Raw genomic sequence first — 24935 nt, forward strand, 5'->3', positions numbered from 1 at the left:
TGGGGGGCAGAAGAAGGAAAGTATCTGTGAGAGAACAGAATTAAGCTGCTTCTGTGCTATAACCAGGTTGGGACTGTTTCTGTCATATTTGTTTTTAATGCATGCTGGTAAAGATTTTCTCCTTCTCATAAGAAATCCTTGGTGATTATTGTGCTGTCACTTGTTTACAGCCTCCTCATCTAACAGAATTTTAATACATAGCTATATAAAGCTCCCAGACATAAATAAGACTGTTGCTGTCCTTTTAATAAAAACAAAACCAAAACCTAAACAATGTAGAAGGAAGCTCTTGGAGGGCAATCTGCTTAGAAGAGTAACGGCTAAATGTGGAATAATCCTTGAGGCCTCTTATTTAGCTGGTTGTGCTTTGGCCAAAGAGTAAACACAACTCTCCCTCTAATCAGTAGCGCTTGTTCAAAGCTGTAACATGTGGCTTGGGCGGTCACCTTGTGTGTACAACATGAACCTCCTTGTCTAGGAGTGACAGGAATTCTGGTTTGCTTTTGCAAAGATGCAGGAGATATAAAAGTTCTTTTTAAGAAAAATAGATAACTAATGGGAAACTCACAACTTATTTTTTTGGGAGGGACGCAAGCTGCAACTTAATAGTCATATACTGAGCAGTGCACAACCCATATGTCCTGTCCTTTACAAGTAAGGGTGGAAAGCAGGATCTGGCCCACCTGGAAAAATTTGTTTCTGCAGCTCCGATTTTGATGGGGGGTGTCCCTATTATTTAATATTTGTATTACTACAGGGCCTAGGTGTTCTAGTCATAGACAAGGACCACATTGTACTAGGTGCAGTACAAACTCAGAACCAAAATGATGGTCCCACAAGGGCAATTGCAGCCAGGGGGAACCCTGGTGGCATGGCTTCTCTGGAGCTGTACTGCTAGGCAGAGGAGGAAGGGATCCAGGGTCTTGTAGCTGGTATGCAGGTATATAGCCTTCCTGCACATTACTGGCCTGTTTCTGTGGAGCTCTGCAGGGCTGGGAAAAGATCTGCATCTCATTCTGGGAGGATGGCTGTAGGGTGAATACTCCTCTTTCCCCACAGAACAAGGTTGATTCCTCTGTGGAATTTTTCATTCACGTAGATAACCTCTGATGGGTTTAATCCCAGGAAAGCTTGATCTGGCCTGTAATCATTTCCCAGAGTAGGAGAATGTATTTTTTCTTCCATAGGAACGTGCCAGGTATCAGGCAAACAGACCTCTCCAAAGAACTAGAATATTTCTAAACAGCCAGAACAAACTGGAGAATGGTCCATCCTCTGAGTCATTCTGTGCATTTTGTGACTGAATTGGTTTTGGCCTACCTACATGGGGTCTGTTTCTGCATTGACTTGAATACATTAAATAGCACTGGCTCCTGCAAAGTCAATGGGAATACTCTCATAAACAAGTGCTACCCAGGATGAATCAGAGCTGCAGAACTGGGCTCTTAGATAATAAGCTCTGGGGTAGGGACTGTGCATCTTCTTAGCATGTGCTTAAATATTCTCCTCCCACACTGTTTAACGCTAAAGAAATACTGAATAATTAGAAGATAATAATCTTGAGAGAGCGAGTGAATAGGGAGTCAGAGATTATTTACCCTTGTTTTGTAATTGGCTGAATAATCTGAAAATTTGTGCTACTGTGTAAAATTGTTTGCTGAAGATATGTGGGGCAGGCTGCCTTGGGTTACAGAGAGAAACTGTTGTGCTGATTCCTTTTCAGGAAGTTGCTGAATGGGTAATGTCCTTTACATAGCAGGAGCCCAGCAAAGTCATCCAAATGATGAGGGTTTTACACTGCCAAAGCTGATAAGTATTCCATCCTCCACCATTCAGTTCAGGCTCATTCCCCATTTGTTTGCCCTTTGGCATGCTAATCAGCATTACAGTTCTTGATGGCAATTAGTGTGTTTGTTGCTAGAAGGCTTTGCTCCTACAAAATCTCATTTATTGTTGCTGTTACTCATTGTTTCTTTGTGACAATCTTACTCCAGAGTCTCAGTTTAGTGAAAACTTCTTGAATTAGTGCAGTGAGACTCAATGTTAATGTAAGTAACTCTTGGTTTTATCATATTATTATTATTTGTACTCCAATAGCTCCCTGACAAGATCAGGGCCCCTTTGTGCCAGGCACTGTATAAATATGTAGTGAGAGAGAGTCCCTGCTCTGAAGTGTTAACAGACAATAGGACAAGACAAAACAAAGGTGTGAAGGGGAATAGAGGAACAGAGAGATTAAGTTTCTTGGTCAAGGTCACACAGCACAGGCGGAGACAGAGCTGGTATTAGAACCTAGGTCGCCTGATTGCCAACCAGTGCCCTATTCAAATGTGTGGAGCCCCTGAAAAAGGCTAGTGAGTCACTTCTAGGCTTGGTTGAAAGAGCATTTGGAAGCTTTGATGACCATTGCAAACGTGGATGTTTAACACTTCTTAATCCCCTTTTTGTTTAATAAATATCTTTTGGACAAGTAATATCAACTCTGCAGTAGTGTGTAGGGAAGAAGGAAGATGCACAGTTACAGTGTTTGCAGGCTGTAAATAGGAATATATGGGAAGTAAATAGAGGTATGCCTCTTGATCCACTTGCTTGAATCTCCTCAACAAAATGGTTCATTCTTCAATATAGAAAGAAAAGTGCAAAGAGCCACCCAACAGGGAAAACAACCAAGCTCACATTAGTAGCATTGCTTCAATAACACCTCCTTACATTTCTCCCAATAACATCCATATAGGCAAACACGTGATCTCATACAGAAGACACTGCTAGCTAAAACCAGGCAAGATTTGGCAAATGTAGAGTGAATATCAAATAAAAACAGCAAACCTTTCGATAGCCAGGCACCTCTAGCCTATCGGAATATAACAGCTCCCATTGATTATCATTTTGCTCATGGGCATATGTCAAAATGTATTAATTCTTTTGGCTACTGGATTAGATTATTGAGCATGCCATATTCTACGTGGAGCTGGCAGCACAGCCTATTATTACAATTGCCTGACACTTCTCATTAAAGAGTCTGTTGCCAGTTGCTTATAATTTTGCTGAAATTTAGGCTAAAATATTTCATACCAGGTGACTCCTCAAGATGAATTTAAAAAAAAAAGTTGTACCCAAAATAGGTCCGCTGTTTCCAAGAATGAGGTTAGAGGAAAATATGTTTTGCCATATTCATTTTTTTTAACAGCTGTTTTATTGAGAAACTCTAGTGCTCCCATGTTTTGGAGAAGGGATTTGAATGTGGCAGGGGGGTGGCCTTTGTGGCAGGGATGTGCATTTTGTCATACCTGTGAGAATCTGCATAAACTTGGCCATGTTATGAGCCTTTGAATAACTGTAGTTAGCACATGAACAAAGACTCATTAGAACTTCACTGCTAAAATCTGTACAAATTCTGTCCTCATTGAGCATGGTCCAGCCCCTCATAGCTCCTGCATGTGACTGGACTGTGCATGTGCCAGTCCCACTGAGCATGCTCCAGCCTCAGGATACATGTGCTCAGCAGGATTTCTCTTGCTATCGCTGCTACAGCCAGGGACCGCACCAGAACGGAGAGCCACGGAGACTCTTTCCTGTGCTCTCAGTGGCACACCCCACCTCATCCCCATGGCCAATAAGCATGGAGGAGGAAGGCGCCTGGGAGATGGTGAGGGAGAAGATTTGGACTGGGAGGTGGAGTGGGGGTGGGGATGAGGGACTAAAATCAGACAAGGGAGTGGGAAAGACACAGATTAGTTGGGAAAGGAGATTAGGGAACTGTGAACCATTGGAGTGGGGGAAGGGGACTGGCTGGACAAAGAGACTGGCACAACAAGACAAGTTGGGGGGACTGGGACAATGAGCTGCAGAGAAGGTGGGGGAAACTGTTTTTGCTTGAGGAGCCCATAGAGGCAGACTGGGACTGGGATTCGGTGGAGTGGGCTGAAGAGAGGAACCTTTGGAGGGAGGTGGAAGGGATTGACTTGGCAAGGAGTCTGGGATGATAGGCCTGAGGAATGGAGACTGGCTAGGTAAAGAGAATGGGACTGGGATGAGGCACCAGGAATAGGGAAGTGACCAGACTTGAACAGGGACGCACTGGAGGGGGTGGGGTAGAAGGGCTCAAGCCTGGGGAAAACAGGTATAAAGGTCTGACCACTAGTGCACATTCCCTTTCAGAGCCTCTCTCCTTGCACAACCAGTCTCAGTTTTTTCCTCTTGCCCCAACTTCCAGTCCCTCTTTCCCCACTCTGCCTCTTTGTCCCAGTTGATTCCCCTTACACTTCCCCCAAGTCTGGTTTTTGTCCTCGCTGCCTTTGAATCAAGCAGCTTCCTCCTCATTGCCTGGGCTTCACTGGGAGACCCTTCAGAGAATGGGGAGAGAGGCTCTCTGCTCTCAGTTCTGGTGACTGGACACAGTGTGGCATGGAGCAGCCATCAATTCCAGTTGCAGGGAAAGTTCTCCAGCTCAGCCCTGGGCTGGAGTTCACCCAGTACAGATGGAATATTTCAAGAATTAAGCTGCAATGCTTTAGTAGTATTCTACTGTGTGTGTGCAAACTGCAGGTTTTCACAGGCTTATAAAATTACCAAATTAAAAGGTCAGCAGAATTTGTTTAACCTAGTCAAAGCAACCTATTTCCCCCTTGCCTCGTTCTCAGAGATGGCAGAACCCTAGTGGCTGAAAATTCAGCCCAAGGTAGATGCCCAGCATGGAAGATTTCAGGCCAAACAGTGAAAGTCTGGCTAAGTTATAAGCAACTGAAAACAGGGATTTATGGGAAATCTTCATCATAGGTTGGAATGCCCCAGTACCATATTTCAGAATATAGTGACTCCTACCCTAGATATTAACCAGTATTACAGAAAACCAGCCTGGTGTCTCAACTGGTTTGGTGACAGGATGGGACTAGAACAGGGGAGGGTTGATTATTCTCTCTCTTTTCCATTGGGCCATGGTAGAGGTTGGGATGAGAGCCACCACGGCACCTCACTGTTGAGTTACTTGTGATAATCTGGGTGGAGAGGAGGGAAACCTTATGTATATGGTATCCCTCTTTTTCCTTGGGTGTTCATGTTATAAGCTGATCTAGCAAGTGTGATTGGGTCTCCCTATAGTCACTGGTCCTAGCAACTACAGAGCCTACTATTGCTATCTCCTAGCTAAAGGAGTTATTTTAGCTTGAGCATTAGAGGCCTGTGCTTCTGTTGTTGAAGGCCTGAGGTTCCATGCCTACTGATGACCACGGTGTCTATATGTATATGAACTTAGTTTGTTAGGCACACCCACATTTTGAGGGCCAGAATAAGGGCCTTAGCTGCTGGAGGCATGTGATTATGTCAGAATCTTAAGAAAAGCTTGAAAAGCTGACCCAAATGTAACCAATGCAGTGATGTCTGCCTGCATCTGCAGATGGTTTGGGATAGTAGCTCTGAGAGGGATGAACAGCCTTAAGCATTTTAATGGGATGTTAACTGCAAACCCCACTGCTCTGGGAGAGCCCTGCGAACATCACCCCCACTGATGACTGTGGCAGGAGAAGAGTGCTGTAAGCCCAACCTATGCCTCATGAAGATACCTCCCCAGATACGGGGGTAAGTAATGGGGGACTCCCTGCTGCTGTGGCTGCCCAGCCTTTCTGGAGGAAGAGAGGAGGACTCAGCTGCTCCTGAGGTGAGGGGGAGCCCTGCATCTGGAGGAGACAAGGAGACCTGTGCTACTGCTCCTGTTTCTCTGGGAGAAATGAGGCCCTTGTTACTGCCACTCCAAGTGGGCAATGGGGCTGTGATATGGCATCCCAGATTGCCTTAATCTGGCCCTGGGTATGTACCCATCCCACTCCACTGGAACATGCACACAGCGTCTAACCCCTTTTCAGTTCAATTACGGTTTAAAGTCCATTTTTGACTGCAGATCTTTTTACTACACGAGGTGGCGCTCTTTCTCCATTTCATCTTCTTGTTCAGCTAGCTACTATCTAGGGCTGTATCTCTGTGTATTTGACATATTGCTTGCTCTTTCACCAATTCCTTAAATCCTCTTTGGTATTTCTCATTTAAGTCAACTGCTTTCATTCATAGTGTGAACTTCCTGTTTCATTAACTCTTTTTTAACTGTATATTTGTTGGATTTCTCAAACCAATTGGCCCCTTGCCATGTTGTATCCTTCACCATGTTTTCATAACTTGCTGGTTTTATAAAGTATTAAACTTGCTATTTTTTTCAAGTTCTACTGTATTATTTTTATTCCACTAACATGTCATGAACTGTATGTTTATGCATGTGATCTCCCTCAATATATATTCCAAGTGGTGTTAACATAGTTTTTCAATCATCTAGGTTAATCTTTGGAACTATAAATATTATGATAATGACAATGATTAATACTGTATATAATACAAATAATACTTTTCACTTTTTCAGTGCCTTCCATCTGAGGATTCCAAATCACATTGCAAACAATAATGAATTAAGCCTCACAAGCTTCCTGTAAGGTAGTTGTTATCCCTGTTTTACAAGTGTCATAGATTAGTGAATTGACTTCTCCTAGGTTGGAGAGGGAGTCTATGACAGGGCTGGCCATAAAAATGAAATCTCCTGCCTCCAAGTCCTGTGTTTGAGTCACAAGATAATACTTCTCCTATTATTCATTATTACTGAAACCTTATATTTTATACTGCTTTTCATCCAGAATGCTCCCAAGTTCTTTGTAGCAGGTATATACAGGTATTGTATGGGCTAACCTACTACTGGAATGCAGGAACTCTGGGATAGGGCATGGCAGCCATTCTGCCTCTGCACCGATATGAATGTTTTAAAGAGGAAAAGTAAAGACTAACTTTGGCAACTGAACTGCAAGGAGAACTTAAGTGAACAGAATGTGATTATTCAAATGGATTTAAATGGGGTATATGCTAGCACCCTGGTAGATCTTTTTTTATATTACTTTTTCTGGACAGAGGATGCCAGTAATACCAAATTCTGCAGTGGCTTTGTGAAATGGACAAATGAGGACTAGTTAGAGACCAGCCAAATTATTTTTATTTGTGACCCATGTTTGGGCTCTGAACCCTGTCCCCAGTCATTTAGGATTTTGAGCAAATAATGTGGAACTTGCTGGAGATTTCCATCAATTATGTTACATACTGTTTTTGATGAGACTCAAATGATGAGAAATCAATTACCTGATTGTGGAGTGAATCTTATTTCTTATTAAACTTCAGAGAGCTGAACCCTTAGAACAGTTAGTGGATAGTGCACTCTAAAGCATAATTCCTCTTTCTATTCACAATTCTACTTTAATATTGTGTAATCAGAATCCAGCCCTGTCTTGGTCCTTGAAGGCAACATTAGGCTTCGCCTCCATTACTTGAATAATTTCTTTGTGGGTGTTTCCAGAATTTCCTCCAGGTTTGTAGCTGATCTGGCAATTTCCTCACAAGTGGATTAATGTAAAGCTCTATTCCCTCGTGTTGTAATGAATTTGAATGCTTGTGAATAGGTTACTCTGCCTTTTCTCTCTCCTTCTCAAGGGAACACTCTTTAAAATTAACATGCAATAATTTGCTAGAGGGGGAGACAGCTACCTGCTAACTGGTTTGTACCAGGATGATGATTTTCAATTTATGTATACTTTAAATTTGCACCAATGGCTCCACTTTTGGTAAACAATCTTTAAAACTTTGTACAGCTCAGTATCCACATCAGAAAAATGGAAATAATAATGCTTACCCACCTTTGTAAAGCAATTTGAGAGCCTCAAATTAAAAAGAGGTATATCAATACTAAGTAGTAGTTATCGCTATTTCAAAATACCTCCATTTTTCTAGTACAATGTACTTTGTACTCTACCTTTGGACCAATCTCTACAAGGAAAGTGACTTTAGCTGGTCCTCTGACATCTAACATTCCAAGCCTCTCTGGGTTTATACACGCATCCCCAACACAGTCAAGAAATTACGGGGGAAGGGAAATTCTCTTATCTTCCACCCCTTCAAGGTACAGCAAATGTGCTCTGTGCTGTTTAATGTTTAACAGTAGTTTCTCGTTTGTTTGTTGACAATTTTTCTTTTCGCAACATTAGCGTCTGTGACCCTGCAAAACACCTGGCTCAGGAGCACATACAACACTTCTATTTTATTTTTCTCTTTTTGCAAAAACAAGCCAAGTCAGGCAGCTGCCCTACTCCACATGCACGGCAGAGTTCAAGAAGCCCCTCCAGACTTCATCTCTGTGCTGCGCACGCTTGCCCGGCTTCCCCTATAGAACTACACGTCCCGGCACGCCCCGCGCTGGGCTAGGCCATATCGCTGTAGCTGATTGGTAGGCATCTTAGGGTAACGGACCAATCGCGACCCTGGATGTTGCTCGGCGGCTCCTCCTCCTGCGCGCCGGTGGGGAAGTGGGAGACTTTGAAAAAGTTGCTACTTGCCAGTCAGGTCAGGTCAGGTTGCGGCGCCGTGGCTGCGGTTGGACTGCGGAGCCCGGGGGGGGAGGGGCTCGGCGGCCCCAGGGCTGCAGCAGTAGCCAGCCACCGGGCGGGGTGGGTGGAACCGTTACCTGGTTCCGCGCGGCGCTTCTCTTCCGCGTGCGGGCGCGGGCAGGGCAAGGTAGGGCAGCCTGGCTGCCCCGGGGTGAGGGGGGCGAAGGCGGCGCTAGAGCCCCGCTCCGCCATATCCCGGGGCAGGCAGCAGGGGGCGCCCTGCACCCCTGCCGTGGGGGGAAGGGCATCCCCACCGTCCCACGGGTGAAGTGAGGTCAGGGCCGAGTCTGTTCTCCTGGGGGCGCTCGTCGGGGTGGAGGGACTCGCCCATTGCCGCCTTCTGGGCCATGCAGGAAGTGGGGGTAGGTGGGAAGGCCTCCTACCCCTCTTCTCCCTCTGGGGGGCATTCACAAAGGAGTGGGAAACAGCTGGATGATGTTCCCCATAGATGCAATTGCAGGATGCGCTCTGTAGGCCGTGTCCACATTGGCAGCATTAGGACCTGTAATTTGCCACCAGTGCAGCTCCATGGGTGCAAACTGCGATTAGACTCGAGTGCTATTTTTTTTACTATGGCATCGTTTTGAGTAGGATTAAATAACATGGTGGAAGAAGCAGCTGAGTCCTGTCTACAGGACAGGTTCTACCCTAGGAACTGCACCAGTGATGAATTATGGGTCATAACTTGGCTAGTGTAGACAAAGCTCTAAAGTCACAATGCAAACATGGCAATGCATTTTTTTCAGGATCTCTTGGCTTTCTGGAGCTACCAGATAGTATTTTGCTTTCTTCTTGTTTCCCTGCTCATCTGTTCCTTTCTTTTTTTCTCCAGCTGCTTTAGAAGCAGCTCGTCCCTTTGCCTGGTGCCATGTTATGTACCGACAGTTACGGGTAGCATTCCTGTGACTAATCATTTTCTTCCTGAAACAAAGCAGAGTAACAGAAGAGGTGATCAGACATATGGGTTTCACAAGAGCAGTATGAGATACTGTACATCAGAGCCAGTTGCTGCTCTAGAGCCATGGGCTGAGTGTATGGGTATTACATTCAAATGAAAAGTTATTTACTAATTTGATTCATTCATGACTGTCCTTTTAACACCTACAAATCCTATTCTACAACCAACCTTCTGTTAGTTTTCAGGACACTTGTTTATTGCTTTCTCTGTAGGACACTGAACAAGTAAAGGTTGTATACATGTTTATATCTGTGGCTTCAGGAGGAATTTAGCTCTTCGGTAACACTTTGATGGAGACCAATGACAAAGATGTATGTTGTGAGCTCTGAGACTCTATAATGAAATACATAACAATGAACTCCATGAGAACACTGCATGAGTATTCACACAACACTAACAAACCTGAGGCTTGACCACCATGCACCAAGCTCATTGTGATACCTGAGAGACTTTCAGAAGAGCCAGTCTCTTTGAAGTTTTGGTTAGGAACCCACAGGGCATATTCCCAGGTTATTATGTGAAAGAACAAAATGATTGAATATACATGTAGATAGGAAGACAAATGTATACAGATGCTTTAGGTCAGTGTTTCTTAACCTGGGGTTTTAGAGGGGTCGCAAGTGCAGAGCTGGTATTGGGGGTGGCAAGAAAGGCAATTGCCTGGAGCCACAGGGGCGCCATGAAACTAAGTTACATGCCTCAGCCCCGTGGGGGTGGGACTCAGGCTTCAGGGGTACAGTAGTTTGGAAAGGTTAAGAACCACTGCTTTAGGTGATCGGTTACATCTGCTTGTCAATTGCCAAGCATACTGGTATCTTTTATGCCCTGTGTGGGAGATTAGAAGGACATTAAAAAAATGGTAGAGTTATAACATCCCAGCTAATTACTAGATTTAAAGGCCAGAAGGGGCCATTGTGATTGTCCAGTCTGACTTGCATAACACAGGCCATAGGACCTCCTTGAATTCCTTCTTCAAGTCCAATAGCTGTGGCCAAACCAGAGCATATCTTTAAAAAAAAATCTGATCTTGATTTAAAAATTGCAGGTGATAAAGAATCCATCACAGCCCCTGGAAAGGTGCTCTAACGGTTGATTACCCTCACTGTTAAAAACATGCACCTTATTTCTAGCCTGAGTTTGTCTAGTTTCAACTTTCAGATATTGGATTGTGTTATACCTTTGTTTGCCAGACTGAAGAGCCCTCTATTATCAAATTTCTGTTCCCCATTTAGGTACTTACAGCCTGTGATCAAGTCACCTCATAACTTTCTCTTTGATAGGCTGAATAAATCAAGTTCTTTAAATCTCTCATTGAGGCATGTTTTCCAATCCTTTAATTGTTCTCATGGCTCTTTTCTGAGCCCTCTAATTTCTCAGCAATCTTCTTGAATTGTGGACACACTATTCAAGTAGTGGTTGCACCAGTGCCAGGTACTCCCTACTCTGACTTGAAATTCCCTTGTTTATACATCCAAGGATTTCATTAGTCCTTTTAGTCTGTGACCGTTTGCACACTACAATAGTACAAAGATTTGTAATGTGTGATATGTTTCTTTCTGTTCCTTAGAGTAGAAAATGTGTGTTTTTGTGTTTTTTGTGTTGGAATTGCAAACAGCTTTCCTAGATTTGTTTTGCTGTATTGTGATTGTTTTTCTGTCCATCAGATGTGGGAGCATGGCCACTAAGAAACTGAGAAGAGCAGGGTTATCTCAGGAACTTTGTGACAGGCTGAGTCGGCATCAGATTGCTACCTGTCGGGTGAGACTTTCACTTAATGGTTGTAGAGATTTATTTTATGTTGAGTTATATGACACTTTGACACATGTATGGCTTGCTGCCTTGTAAAGGCATAGTCTTGAATGTGTGCAGAATTATGACTGTCCAACAGGTTCCTACTTTATATTTAAATAGAATCGTAAAATAATGTAGAGATCACTTTGCTCACCAATGAAATTCAGCTGCTACTTGGGTGGAGCAAAAGAACTGTTTAACCACCTGCAGCAACATAATACATCAGGAAGTGAAGATGGTCATAGTAAACTGAAACTAATAGTGGTGTTTTCTCATCCTCTTCTTCTCAAACCAGAATTATTAATCTGTGACTTTGTCTGGTACAAGGTAATTTAGTGCTTGATCCTGCAAATGTCTCTGTAAATGGATGCTTAAGCAGAGCCGGGGTCTGTGTGCAGAGGCTGCAGTCCTCTGGCATGGATCCAATTGTAGGATCTGGCCCTAAGTCTGGTAATTAGAAGATGAGATATCATTTGAGGTAGTATGTGATAATTTTTCAGTTAAGGACGGAGGCTTGTGAGGAAGTCAGTGCTGTTGTTTCATCCCAGCCCAATATGACTATTAAATATTTCAGTTCTTCCATTGGCCTCCCACCCCCTCGTCCTTTAAACTGTGGGACAAAATGAATGCCTTATGTAATTCCATGGGGGAATTTTGGAATATGAACTGATTGTTTATAAATATATTAAATGAATGTAATCCCCCCTTAAATCCCCAGATTGAACTCTATTCTTTTTAATCATCTTTCAGGACTTTCTGTGTCTTTCAATCTTGGAGCTAATGAAAGTGACTGGGCAAAGTTATCAGAATGTGCAGAAGCTTCTTTGCAAAGTCAGCTTAGCTTGTGCTCCCAAAATGCAGACGGTAAGTATCCTTGTTGTGGTCCTGTTATGAAATCTGATTACTGTCACTTCTGTTTTTACCTAGCAAGGGTAGTGTAGCATAGGTTTGTTGCAAATCCAATGAGATGCCCTGCCATCCAAGATGTAAACAGTGGAATTCCATTATAAGGATCAAGTCAAGCTATGCCAGTTTTCATTGCTAAATTCAGATCTATAAGACAATGGATTTCTCAGCTTAGGTGTGTATAAAAAGAAAATATCTTGTCAGAATACAGTGAGTTCAGCTAGGCATTTTAGTGCTTAAGCAGGTTGTTCAGGTTATTGCAATATGATCTAAGTTGCACTCCTACAAGTGATGTACGTCTGCTGAGAGCCACTCAAGAAGATATGGAATTCTTTCCTATCTTTGAGAATATCAAAGAAATTGCTTCCAATCTGAACCTTAAAACCTAAAGTGCCATTGATTAGTGTAAGTGAAGAGCAGGAACATCAATGCTCATAGAAACTGGTTTTTAGAAGGTAATGTTGGTGCCAAAGAGCAAAGTGATCACTAAAGCTGTATTGTGTTCATTTTGGAGAATTTCATGTTACCTTCTCCTAGGCAAATGTGGCATGAAGGTGATGCATCTGGTCTTAGAGAGTTGGTGGGAGTGGAGGGAAGGAGACAGGATGTGTGGGTTGTAATGCTGTTGACTGGATTCTTTTGGCTATTCTAAGAGAACAAGTCTGAATTAGATTGTTGTTGTGTCCTCCCAGCTATAAAGAAAAGATGCTAATGATGGTAGCCTGCCTGTGGCAGGAGAAAACTGGGTGTCAAGACAGTGTAGGTCCAGGTAACTTTCACTGCAATTTAGGAGTTGGCCAAGGAGTGTCCAGATAATTTATGTGAAATTTTAATAAATCTTAGACAACTGGGAAAGTTCCAGTGGACTGGAAGAAAGCCAGTGTTCTTCCAGTATTCAAAAGGCTAAATAGGATGACCTAGCTAGCCTGACCTTGATCCTGGGGAAAAATAACATGGCGGCTGATATATGGCAGCAAAGGATGGAAATATAATTGCCAATCTGCATATTTGCTTGAAAAACAGGTCTTGTCAAATGAACGTGAAATCATTCTTTGACAAGGTTGAGTATGGTTGATAAAGACAATTACTGACATAATGAACTTTTGAAAGGCATTTAATTTAGTGTCACAGACAATTCAGATTAAAAATTAAACACTACAAAATCAACATAGCACATATTAAATGGATTAAAACTGGTTGATAAATTAACAATCTGGGGTGTATTTTGTCAAATTGGTTCTGCGAAGGACTTGGGATGATGGTGGATAAGCAACTGAACAGGAACCCTCTGTGATGCTATGGCTAGCATGATCCTTGAATGAAAAAACAGAAATATTGAGTATGAGTCAGGAGGTGATAGTGGTCTCAACATTGTTATATGCAGATGTTCTACTAGAATTCTGTGTCCAAGGATATTGAAAAATTGGAGAGCATTTAGAAAAGAGCAACAGAAGTGGTTTTAAGTCTGGAAAATGCCCCTCAGAATGGGAGACTTAAGGAGCTCAATCTATTGAGTTCATCAAAGGGAAAGTTCAGAATGATTTGATTGCGGCCAAGAAATAACTGTGCAGAGAGAAGATACCTGATACTAGAAAACTCTAATTGAGCGTGCAGAAGCATAACAAGATCCAGTGGTTGGAAGTTGAAGTCAGAAAAATTAAAATGGGAAATAAGATGAAAATTTTTAATAATGAACAGATTACCATGGGATGTGGTAAAATCTCTTTTGCTTGGAGTCTTTAAATCAAGATTGAATGTCCTTTCTAAAAGATATGTTAGCACAACCACAATTTCTTGGATTCAAAAAGGAATTACTGGATAAAATTCTATGGTTTATGTTATGCAGGAATTCAGATTAGATTATCATAATGATTCCTTCTGACATTAAAATCTATATGAAGCAGATCCTCAGCTAGTGTAAATTGTCGTAGTTTAAAAAAAAACAAATCTTGTACTAATGAAAATGCAAATCCCTTATCACCCTGTGCATTCCTTTTCCCAGTTAATCTGAGCCCAAATCCATCAGAAAATCACCATAGCTATGTGAAATTCACCAGTTTTGCTTTGTGGTGTGTTGTGCCCTGAAAAGCTCAAAACAGCTGGTTTTCATATGCTTTGTACAGTTCCACTCTCTAGCGCCTTTTAGCTGAGGATCTCCAAGTTGTTTTCAAATATTAACTAGTTAAGCCTCCTGTCCAGTGTATGGGGAAACTGAGGCATAAGAAGGGTAAGTGGCTGGCCTAATATCTTAAATCACCTGGAAGAAGAATCCAAATCTCCTGACTGCCAGTCCTGTGCCTTACTCACTAGATCAGGCTCACAAAACCCAAAAGCTGTGCTAAACTTTGAACAAGCCTGGGCAAATACCAAACAGTTTACGAATCTTAACAAACCTTGCAGTGAACCCAAATGGTTTTGAGTTGCCAAGTTCAAAATCAGCCAAGTTCTTGGTTTTGGGTTTCATTGTGAAAGTTTTGCCCAGCTCTGCAGACCACAGGGTTAGTATTTCAATGTTCAGCAGTAGTAGTTTGGCAGATCAAAAGCAGCACGTGTTGGCCAGGAAACCTCCACGCTCCCAACCTTTGAAAAGTTATTGTAAAATGCTTTTTATAATTGATACTGTGATGTGGGAGAAAATTTCAAAGCTAGAGTGTGAAAACCTCAGTATACAACAAACTCCTTTAAACCTACTTTGTGGTGTCAGAATTTAAGTGTGAGGGAGGGTTAGGTGGGGAAAGAACACAGGGAAGGTTGAAGATATAGTTTAGCATTTGTACAGAACACTTGTGGGCAAGTATTAAATCATGCTCAAGTGTTGGGGAGCAAATGCCAGAAATTTCCCTTGCTAGCTGAATAATTTTTTTCTGGTTAATTTTTGCTGTCGTAGGCTTATGAGATGAAAATGAAAAGGGCTATCAGTTCATCCTTAGCCTTCTTATCCACTACCCTGGATGGTTTGGATAAAGCCCTGCATGGGGGAGTGGCCTGTGGATCCCTCACAGAGGTAAAATTTAATATTTTTACTACAGCAGCGCCTAACGGCCACAACCAAATTGGCGTCCATTTGGGCACTATAGAAACGTATAATAAATGACAGTCCTTGATCCAAAGAGCTTCCAGTCTAAAACATAAAAATTGGACTCTTCTTCACTTGTACAGTATGTTAAATATGTTAAATATATTTTGCTTCCTTTTTTAAAGGTAGGACAGAAAAAGATTTAAGAGATATTTGTGATTTATCTTTTCTGCTTTAAAAATTTCTGTTTGAAAATTCTCCTAATGATCATAAATGATAAACACTTCATGTTTTTTGTAATAAGAATGCACCACTAACTGACACTTTCCAGTGAGGAAAGTTAAATTTTGTAAACTGTTAGTCAAATGTAATTTTGTAACATGATAGAATAGGACTATCGCACGATCTGTTGGTTAGGGCACAAGACTGGAAATCATGATTTTATTCCTGGTATGACATTGATTTGCCATGTGACTGTGGCAAGTCACTCTTTCTTTGCCTCTCTTAGCTTACCTATCTAAGTTACTAAAGGTATAATGGACTATTACGACAAAGAAAAGTGTAAGTATGCAAGGATGAAAAATATTTTACAAGAAGGATCACGTGTAGCTAAGGCTGTAGAAAAATTGTGCAACTTTATTATTTGAAAAATATGTGATAGTGTAATTTTAAAGACTTGTTGTAACGTGTATACACAACAAGACTAAATTAAAGTTGTATGTAAACCCTTAACTTTGTTATTTTCTGACTTTTAAGTTTAACTGTAAAGTTTTCTTAACATAGTTTTTTTGCAAAGCATTTCCTGGCGGGGGTTGGGGGTGTGCGTGCATGTGTGCGTGCATGTGTGTGCGTCTGTGTGTTAAGATACGGCTTCATTCTTCCCTACTTCGAAACAATGCTGACTTGCAAAAAGTTGCCAATAATTGATGTAAATTCTATAATATGTAGTTTGCAGTGTTGTTGTTGTAATGTGTAATGACAGAATTTGGCTAGACATCACTAGGAAGTGCCTCTATTCTGCAATATAAGATGCACACAAGCCACTCCTTTAAACTTTTTGTACATTTTAAATTGTTCATGGGATGAGGCAAGCATTTCTAGTGATCTTGCCCCCAACCGATAAACATCTTAAATAGATAGATTACATGTTGCTCAAGAAACATCTATCTTCTTATGATGTGCACATCGCTGTAGTATCCAAGTGCCTGCTCTCCTCAACCCCTCTACTCCTCACAGAGTGTGTAGGAGCCCTCCTTCAACCCTGGCATTTTTTTAAGATGCCGATATTGCTAAGGGAGGCCTGCTAAGCACTTTAAGTTGCATAGGAACCCACAATGTATTTGACTCAATTTTCACTCTGTAGGTAAGTGAGCTTCCTTAGCTATGCTCTTAAAATAAGTTTAAAAAACTACTGCTAAATATGTAAATTTTAAAATGCTCAGAGCTCAGTCAAGTGCAAACCAATTTTCTCTGAATTACTGACAATCACTTTCACTCTGTAAGGGCCATTTCCATGCCAAATTTCAACTTTCAGCTCAGACACTGTGGTTGTAGAGCTATTATAAACAAGAAGATTGCAAAAATATACTTCTCCCTGTTGTAAAAGAATTTTTGCAATCTTTGTAATTCAACATGACTGAATTGTTTTTGTTCAAACTTAAAAAGAAATCACCTTTGAAGCATGAAAGTAATAAGTCTCTGAAAATAGGATCGAGTGAAAACAGTATTGCAACTTAAATTGTAGTGGTTTCTGCTTCAGTAAATGCTTATATAGCATGGGGATATGAAGGTGATGTGTTTTTCTTTTTGCATCAGGTGTGGAGGGATGTATAGTTTATCTCCATAGAGGTGCTTAAGAGGGTATCTTGTGAATTTATTTTGTCCCTCAATGAATTAATAAAGTTTTTTTTTCAGATGAGGGTTTTGATACCTGTGTTGATAACTGGCCACAAGGGGGTCGTGTTACAATGATCCAGCCTGAAGGTGATCAGTACTGTGGCTTAGCCAGCCTTAGGGAAAAAGGGCAGTGTGTCTTGTTGCTGACTGAAAATGAAACAGCTGCTCTTTGAGCAGAAAGGACAAGCACTGAGTCAGATAGGATCTTGAGATGGTGCAGATGCCCTGAATAGAGGATGAGCACTTAATACCTGAAAATGCTTCTCTCTGTCTAGCAGCAACCTTGATTGCTCACCTGGGTTACACGGATGCTTTTCATCAGATTCTAGTTTCTTCAGACACTGGGACAGTTGGTGAATGCAGCACTGTACATGTTTGAGAAGGAGATTTTAGAGCTATGTTTTTTCAGATAATTGATGACATTGGAGCCCATGATGTCTCCCAATCTCCACCTGTGGTTTGAGATATTTTGAATGAGGTGGCAGAAATGAGCAATGAAGGACTACATAAGTGAGCACTCAGGGAGAAGGAAAAAATACCTGTCATGGTTCTGGGATCTGTCTTAAGAGGAATGAGCAAAAAACAACTTAATGTGACTCTGTATACCATGTTGAGTTCCTGTTGGTGGGTCACCAGTACCTCAAGATCAATGTAAAAGGCTGCTGATAGATTTAATAGAATTATCATGGATGATTGTATTTTTCCCACAACCATAAAGTGTCTGTCATTTAGTTTCACCAAAACATTCTCCATGTCATATCCTTACCTGAAGGAGAGCTTTTAGATATTGGCAGAGATTAGGTTTTGCTGGAATTGGCTAGCCACTATCTTTGACCTTGCTCAAGAAAGAGATTAGGAGACAAGTCATCAATGGGAGTTTGCCTGCGTTAAGAGACTAAGTTATGAACTCTGTCACAGATTCATAGAATTTAGGACTTGAAGTCACTGATATTCATTTTTGGCCTTTATCTGAATGTACAAAGGGCTGCAGCAGTAGCAAATAACGGGTCCATTTTGTGCCAAAGGCATAAGTTTTCTAAAGTGGGCTAGGAGAATGATCTTCTGCAAATGAATACAGATGTACAATTTTGGAAAATTACTTGAATGTTTTGTGGATCTAGAGGACCCCTTTCCAGTTGAGTTTGGTTATCACGGTGCCTAATGCAGGTATTTATAGTATGTTAAATCTATGCATTATATACTTCTGGGAGAACTCTGTGCCACTGCGCACATGCAGAATTCATGTCCCCTGCAGATTTTTTTTTCCTTTGCAGAAAATACATTCTGCCGGAGAGGCGCTACAGTTATGCCTTTCACCCACCAGGGGCGGCTGTGGCACCAGAACAGAGAGCAACCGCAGGGCCAGGTTAGGAAGCATGGGATATATGGGGGGACAGACAGAGTGGGGCACATGGGGTTGCTGGGGGTGTTACATAGACTGGGGTTCAAAAGGGTGGGGAAGGGCACAGTGGGGCAGGAGCTGAATGGGAATAGGGGTGCACAGCCGAATGGGGGGCAGGGGATGCAGGGCCATGGGGGTGGTGGGTGGCTGAATGGGGGTGCAGGGACACATGGGGATGGAGAACAGATGTGCCTGACTGAATGGGAGAGGCTAGGGGTCAGCCAGGGTCTGCATGGGGGAGACTCCCCAACTCCCTCACAATTCCACCCCCAAAGAAGCTCCCCAAAAACCTGTTCCATACTTCTCCCATCCAACCACCCTCTGGGTACGCTCCCAGCAATTACTTCCCTCTCCCTCCACTCCTCCATTACCCCTGTCTCCCCCAAGCCTTTGCAATGCTTCTGAGGGATGCGGGTAATGCATTTCTGTATTATAGTTTAAATGAATCATTACTCAAAGTTCTGTATTAATATGCCTGGTAAGGAATCTATTTGTTAAATAACAGTTCCTGAATGTTTTTTGTTGTCTGTATTGTTACAGACATACTTACTGACAATTAATTTGAAATAATTACCAAAATAATTGAAATTGCCATGATTATATTGTTGTTTTGACAAATAAAATGTGCAGAATTTTAAAGAATTATGCACAGAATTTTTAACTTTTTGGCACAGAATTCCGCCATTTACTGACTAAATGATTGATGTACTGAAGTACAAGTCTGCAAAAGAGACATCTATTGGCTGAGTCTGGAATTGCACTTGGAATCCACTCTACAACAGTAGGCTGTTGTTGACTGCAATGCAACCTCAGTGTAATTATATTACGTTGTCAGCACTACCGCTCCTAAATGTTAAAAGAAAATGAGTCAGGCTCCCAAAAATCACGAGACTGACTTGAAATCATGAAATTAATGAAACAAAATTTGGGGGTTTTTTTATTTGCCTTCTGGGTTTTGAATCTTTAGGGAGCAGTTGGGTCACTTTTTTCAGGCTTTTAGCACAAACGTAGGCTAAAACCTTACTTTAAAAACAAACCAAAAAAAAAACCAAACCCTCAGCAAAAACAGAGAGATTCATCTAATTGATACCAGAACCTGGGAAAAACACCAGATATAATGAGACTTGCAATAAAATCTCAAGAGTTGGCAACACACTGTTCTTCATTTAGCATTAGTATATGTGTTAGTATATGTCTATTCTCATTCTATTGCTGCTGCTTCATTATGGAGGAGTATCTTACAAAGAGTTCAGGTCTTGGTATACAGTGATCCTGGAACTTGTAATGTCTCTGATCTGCACCTCCTTTATTAAAATGAGCACCCCGGTGAGCCACATACTAGAACTTCTTGGGCCATGGCACAGTTGACCTGAGTGTTTGGTCTTAGGCTACTTTTGCTTTAAAACCGTTGGTTCAAGCCTGGGATAAGTCCTCACAAAGCATGTTTCTTGGAGCATTTGCTTCCCAGTTGGTGTGGCTGAAGCTTTTGCTCTTTTTCCTTCTCCTTCCTCCTATGGTACGCAACAGCAGTGGTGGTTGGAAATTTGGAATTTGAATACATGAGCAATGAGGATTTCAGTGGTCTCATCTACAGCCAAATCTTGTGCTTGCTTTTTGAGTGCCAGAGACAAATGACTTACACTCTAATACTTTTTTTTCCAAACCACTGTGGGGTTTAGGTTAGAAATTAAATCATAATTGAAATTTTGTGATCAAATATCAGAACTTTTGATTGAATTGTTTGAGCAAATACTTTGGGTAATGAGTCCATGGTTATTTAAATGTTTAATCCTCTGGGTAGCTCTGAAGGAGAATTAATTCCTCAAGACCCCCATCAAAAAAAGCAAAAATAAAAACCTGTTCAGACATGCCAGGAAAACAAAAAAAACACACCTTTCTTTTTCAGTATGTTATATGTTAAAGTAAACACGTTAAATATTATTGTTCCGAAATCTCGCATCATGTGGACTCTTAATTTCAAAACTAAATGTAAAATAAGGTAAACTCATAGTCTTTAAGACTAGAAGGGACCATCATGATCATCTAATCTGACCTGCACATTGAAGGCCACAGAACCTTACCCATCCACTCCTGTAATAGTTCCATAACCTCTGGCTGAGTTACTGAAGTCCTCAAATCATGATTTACAGAGAATCCACTATTTACACTAGTTTAAACCTGCAAGTGACCCATGCCCCATGCTTCAGAGGAAGGCAACCCCCCCCACCCCCCCGGGTCTCTGCCAGTATGACTCCGAGGAGAAGGGAAACTGCCATATCTGCAGTCAAAAGGAATCAGTTAGATCCTGAACATGTGAGCAAGACCCACCAGCCAGACACCTGGGAAAGAATACTGTGTAGTAACTCAGAGCCCTCCTCATGTAATGTCCCATCACCCGGTCCTTGAAGATATGTGCTGCTAGCAGTCACGATCGGCTACGTGCCATTGTAGGCAGTCTCATCATACCATCCCCTCCATAAACTTATCAAGCTTAGTCTTGAAGCCAATTAGGTTTTTTTTGTCTCTGCCGTTCTAGAACTTTAATCCTCTGATGGTTAGTTTAATTTCAAGCCTAAACTTGTTGATGGCTGGTTTATATGTATTTGTTCTTGTGTCCACATTGATGCTTAACTTAACTCCTATCCCTCCCCAGTATTTATCCCTCTGATGTATTTATAGAAAGCAATCATATCTTCTTTTGGTTTGGCTAAACAAGCCAAGCTCTTAGAGTCATCTCTCATACGGTAGGTTTTCTATACCTTGGATCATCCTAGTAGCCCTTCTCTGCAACTATTCCAGTTTGAATTCATCTTAAATGTGGGAAACCAGAATTACACACAGTATTCCAGATGAAGTCTGACTAGTGCCTTGTATAATGGTACTTTAACTCTTCCCTATCTCTACTACAGATACCTTGCCTGATGCATTGGCCAAGGACTGCATTGGCCTTTTTCATGGCTGCATCATATTGGCAGCTCATAGTTATCCTGTAATCAACCAATACACCCAGGTTTTTCACCTCCTCTATCTCTTCTAACAGATAAGTCCTCAGTTTATAGCAAAACTTGTTGTTAGTCCCTAAGTGCATGACCTTGCACTTTTCCATTTCTATTACTCCAGTTTTCAGCAAACTCAGCACAGATGGTTTTGGATTATTTTAAATCCCACTTAAATACCTATTAAATGACTGTAGCACGTGTGAACAGTGAAGGATTACCATTCTTGGGGAGAGGAGTCTTCTGTTTATCCACAGGACAGGTACAGTGTAAGAAATAGCAATGCAAACTTCTCTACATTGTTCTAACAGTCCTCAGCCTTGATCAGGAAGGACCAGTTTTTAGGGGTGAGGGAAATTCAGTCTCCATGGCCCATTTAGTCATTAGCATCTGTATTTCATCTGCAGTTATGTTGATGCCGATTGTGATATGGAAAATGGCATACTAGGACCTGGACTGAACCTGCCAATTCATTGCACAGAGGCCTCCAGACATCAATAAAATGGCAATAATTTGTACTCAGTACTTACCTGGGCTGGTTCCAAACACAGGAAAGGCAGTGTACCCTAATACCAAACCCCTCAACCTGTCCAGCCACTACATTGAACCCTAAACTGCATAAATCCTTTAGATTGTTGTTTCCCTGTTTATTTTGTTTTAGAAAGTTGTTTTGCAGCAGTGTCTGTAGATATCCAGATTCTCTCTGCTGGATTGACTTCCCCAGCAAATGAAGAAATAAATGATGTCAATTCTCATGCATCCCCCAGGCAGGGCTCAAACTGCAAATGCTTTCATACGCTCCCTTTCCTTCTCTCCTGTCCAAAGAATTATCTAAACACTATAACTTAACAAGGGGAATGAGGTTCCTCTGCCCATTCCCCTTCAGTCAGAAACTGCTAACATGATTACTTGGCTATCTCTGTCTGGAAGAGGTGTCCTGGCCCTCCCATCATTTAAATACTTCTTTTTCCCCCACATAAAAAAAAAAAAAAGTGGCAGCCATGACCAATATGATGATTGGCTGTTTAGATACATACTGGTAGGGGCTACTAATCCCATTGATATATGGATGAATCTCTTATTCCTCATTTACTGAATGCAGAGTATGCTCCTAAACTAGAAATGGATAATATGTGTCCCTCAAGTCAAGGCTTAAAGTGGGATGGCTTACGCTGGCTTGCCAACCCACTTAAATCAGTAATTTAAATCACCAAGTGGAAAACCTCCATTTAGATCAATTTTAATCAACTTTTGTACTTCAGTTATTTTCTAAAGAAAGGAGCATTCTCATTGGTTGATATAACCATTAAAACATCTTGATTTACAACTAGAGCCTTTACACTAGATTTGTGAAATCTTTTTGTTATGTAGGAAGGTACACTATACTATATACATTTATTTAAGCAATTATATAGCTTAATATTTTCAGATTCTTATTTATTGTACGTTTTGTATGTTAGGCCTGGTCTATACCACAAACTTTGGTTGACGGAATCCGCCTTACGTCGACCTAATAATGTATGCCTCTACACTACCAGGTTCCTTCCGCTGACCTAACTCGCCTGTAATGTCAATTTAATTATTCTACCTCCGCGAGAGGTGTAGCACTTTAATCAATGTTGATGGGTCGACAGAGAAGCAGTGTAGATGTAGCATTGTGTAAGTTGACTGAATTGGCCTCCAGGAGGTGTCCCACAATGCTCTGCTGTGACAGCTCTGGAGATCGTTTTCAACTCAGCTGCACAGCAACCAGGTACACAAGAAACAGCCCCTCCCCTGTTAAAGCCCCAGCAAATTTTGAATTCCCGTTTTCCTATTTGGTTAGCATGGAGAGCTTGCAAGCCCAGCTGATCCTGGTGACTCAACGCCCCAAACTTGTTCCAGTCTACAGTACACAGGAGCTGATGGATCTTATTGATCTGTGGGAAGAAAAGTCTGTGTAGGCATAGCTCTGATCCAGCCGGAGAAAGGTAAACAGCTATGAAAAGATCACACAGCGGGGGGGAGAAGGGCTACACCAGGAACACACAGCAGTGCCATGTGAAAATCAAAGAACTTCGGTGGGTGTACCAGAAGACAAGGGAGGCAAATAATTGTTCTGGTTCTGCACCACAGACATGCCGTTTCTACAATGAGCTGCATGCGATTCTTGACGGTGACCCCAGCACTACCCCGAAAAGCAGCAGACTCACAGGAGCGTGAGTCCTGGGCCGTCTTGGGCAACAATGAGGAGGACATTCTGGATGAGGAAGAGGAGGAGGAGGAGAATGGGAGACAGGCGAGCAGGGGATCCATTCTCCCTTAGAGCCGGGAGCTATTTTTAACCCTGGAGCAATCCAGCAGGTTGCAGGACAGCATGGTGGCCGACTGTGATGCTGGGGAAGTATGCAATTCCAATCAATCTGGCTTGCATTTCAGTGTAATAGGGGGAGTGTTTTTTTAAAATAGCAACCTTGCACTATACTCATGGTATGCACTGACAATGGGTGCCTTATGCTTTGCATGCCATAAAGTGGAAAGTGTGGCCTTCAACACATCCTCCATACCGGCAGAGAGGCTTACATGGATTAGAAGGCAGAAGAAGAGAATACATGATGGCATGTTCACTGAGATAATGAATGCCTCTGGCTCAGCTGACATGGAGCTAAGAACCTGGAGGATTTCATTATCTGGAAAGCTGGACATGGAGAGCATCCCAGGAGCATGAGTGTACCACGCAGGGTGAGATGCTGCAGATTATGAAGGCGCAATCAGAAATGTTGAGGCATCTGGTTGAGCTTCAGTGAAAGCAGCTTGGCTGCTTGAGGCAGAATTCCTCTGCAGCCCCTGCAGAATGGCTGCAAGCATCATCCTGTTCCCAATCCCCCTCGTCCTCCATATGTTCCAGGAAGCTTGAGGGGAAGGGGTGCAGTATCCCTTCCATTCAACACCGGTGGAGAATTCTAAGAACAAAAGGTGGTGATTCAAAGACTTTTGATGGGCAAGACTTCTGTGTTTTCACAGACAAACTGCGTTTATTTCTCCCCTTCCAATTTTATCACACTATTTGCGCAAAGTTAAAGTATATTCCCGTTCTTTCAGATTCTTTGTTTGTGCAATAAAAGTCAATGTTTTGTGAATGAAATACTCTTTATTTATTTGAATCATGGGCATGGGGGGCGAAGGGGAGGTACAGAGGAACTGATACAATAGAGGGGAAGGCACGGGAAGGCACAATGCAGGTAGGTGGTGACCATTACTGTAGCTCATTACTGAAATGGGTTTTCAAAGCCTTCTGGGGACTCAGAGTTCCTTGCTGTGCTCTTATTGCCTTGGTATCTGGTTGCTCAAAATTAGCTGCCAACCTATCCTCCTCTATGGCTCACCCCTGCAGAAATTTCTCTCCCTTTGCCTCACAGATATTATGGAGCACACAACATATAGTGGTTACAATAGGGATATTGTTTTCACTGAGCTCTAACCTAGTAAGCAAACCGCGCCAATGACCTTTTAAAAGTCCAAAGGCACA

General features: G+C 42.0%; 1 protein-coding gene across 5 annotated transcripts in view; it reads left to right on the forward strand.

The window, feature by feature from the left end:
- The first annotated feature begins 997 nt into the window (after nucleotides 1-997).
- Nucleotides 998-24935, forward strand: part of RAD51B (RAD51 paralog B) — a 574968-nt gene continuing 551030 nt past the window's right edge. For 2 of the 5 annotated variants that reach the window (XM_067557792.1, XM_067557797.1), the window contains exons 1-4: nucleotides 8349-8418; nucleotides 11085-11178; nucleotides 11962-12075; nucleotides 15005-15121. In XM_067557792.1, the coding sequence (XP_067413893.1) occupies nucleotides 11095-11178; nucleotides 11962-12075; nucleotides 15005-15121 (315 nt within the window). In that variant the 5' untranslated portion in view covers nucleotides 8349-8418; nucleotides 11085-11094. Of the gene's footprint in view, nucleotides 1066-8338; nucleotides 8419-11084; nucleotides 11179-11961; nucleotides 12076-15004; nucleotides 15122-24935 lie in introns of those variants that run through there. The other 3 variants (XM_067557794.1, XM_067557795.1, XM_067557796.1) reach the window with 3 other exon arrangements.

The sequence above is a fragment of the Emydura macquarii genome, unplaced genomic scaffold (assembly GCF_026122565.2).
Source record: "Emydura macquarii macquarii isolate MOO-44397 ecotype Brisbane River unplaced genomic scaffold, CSIRO-AGI_Emac_v2 contig_1876, whole genome shotgun sequence".
NCBI classification, from domain to species: domain Eukaryota; kingdom Metazoa; phylum Chordata; order Testudines; family Chelidae; genus Emydura; species Emydura macquarii.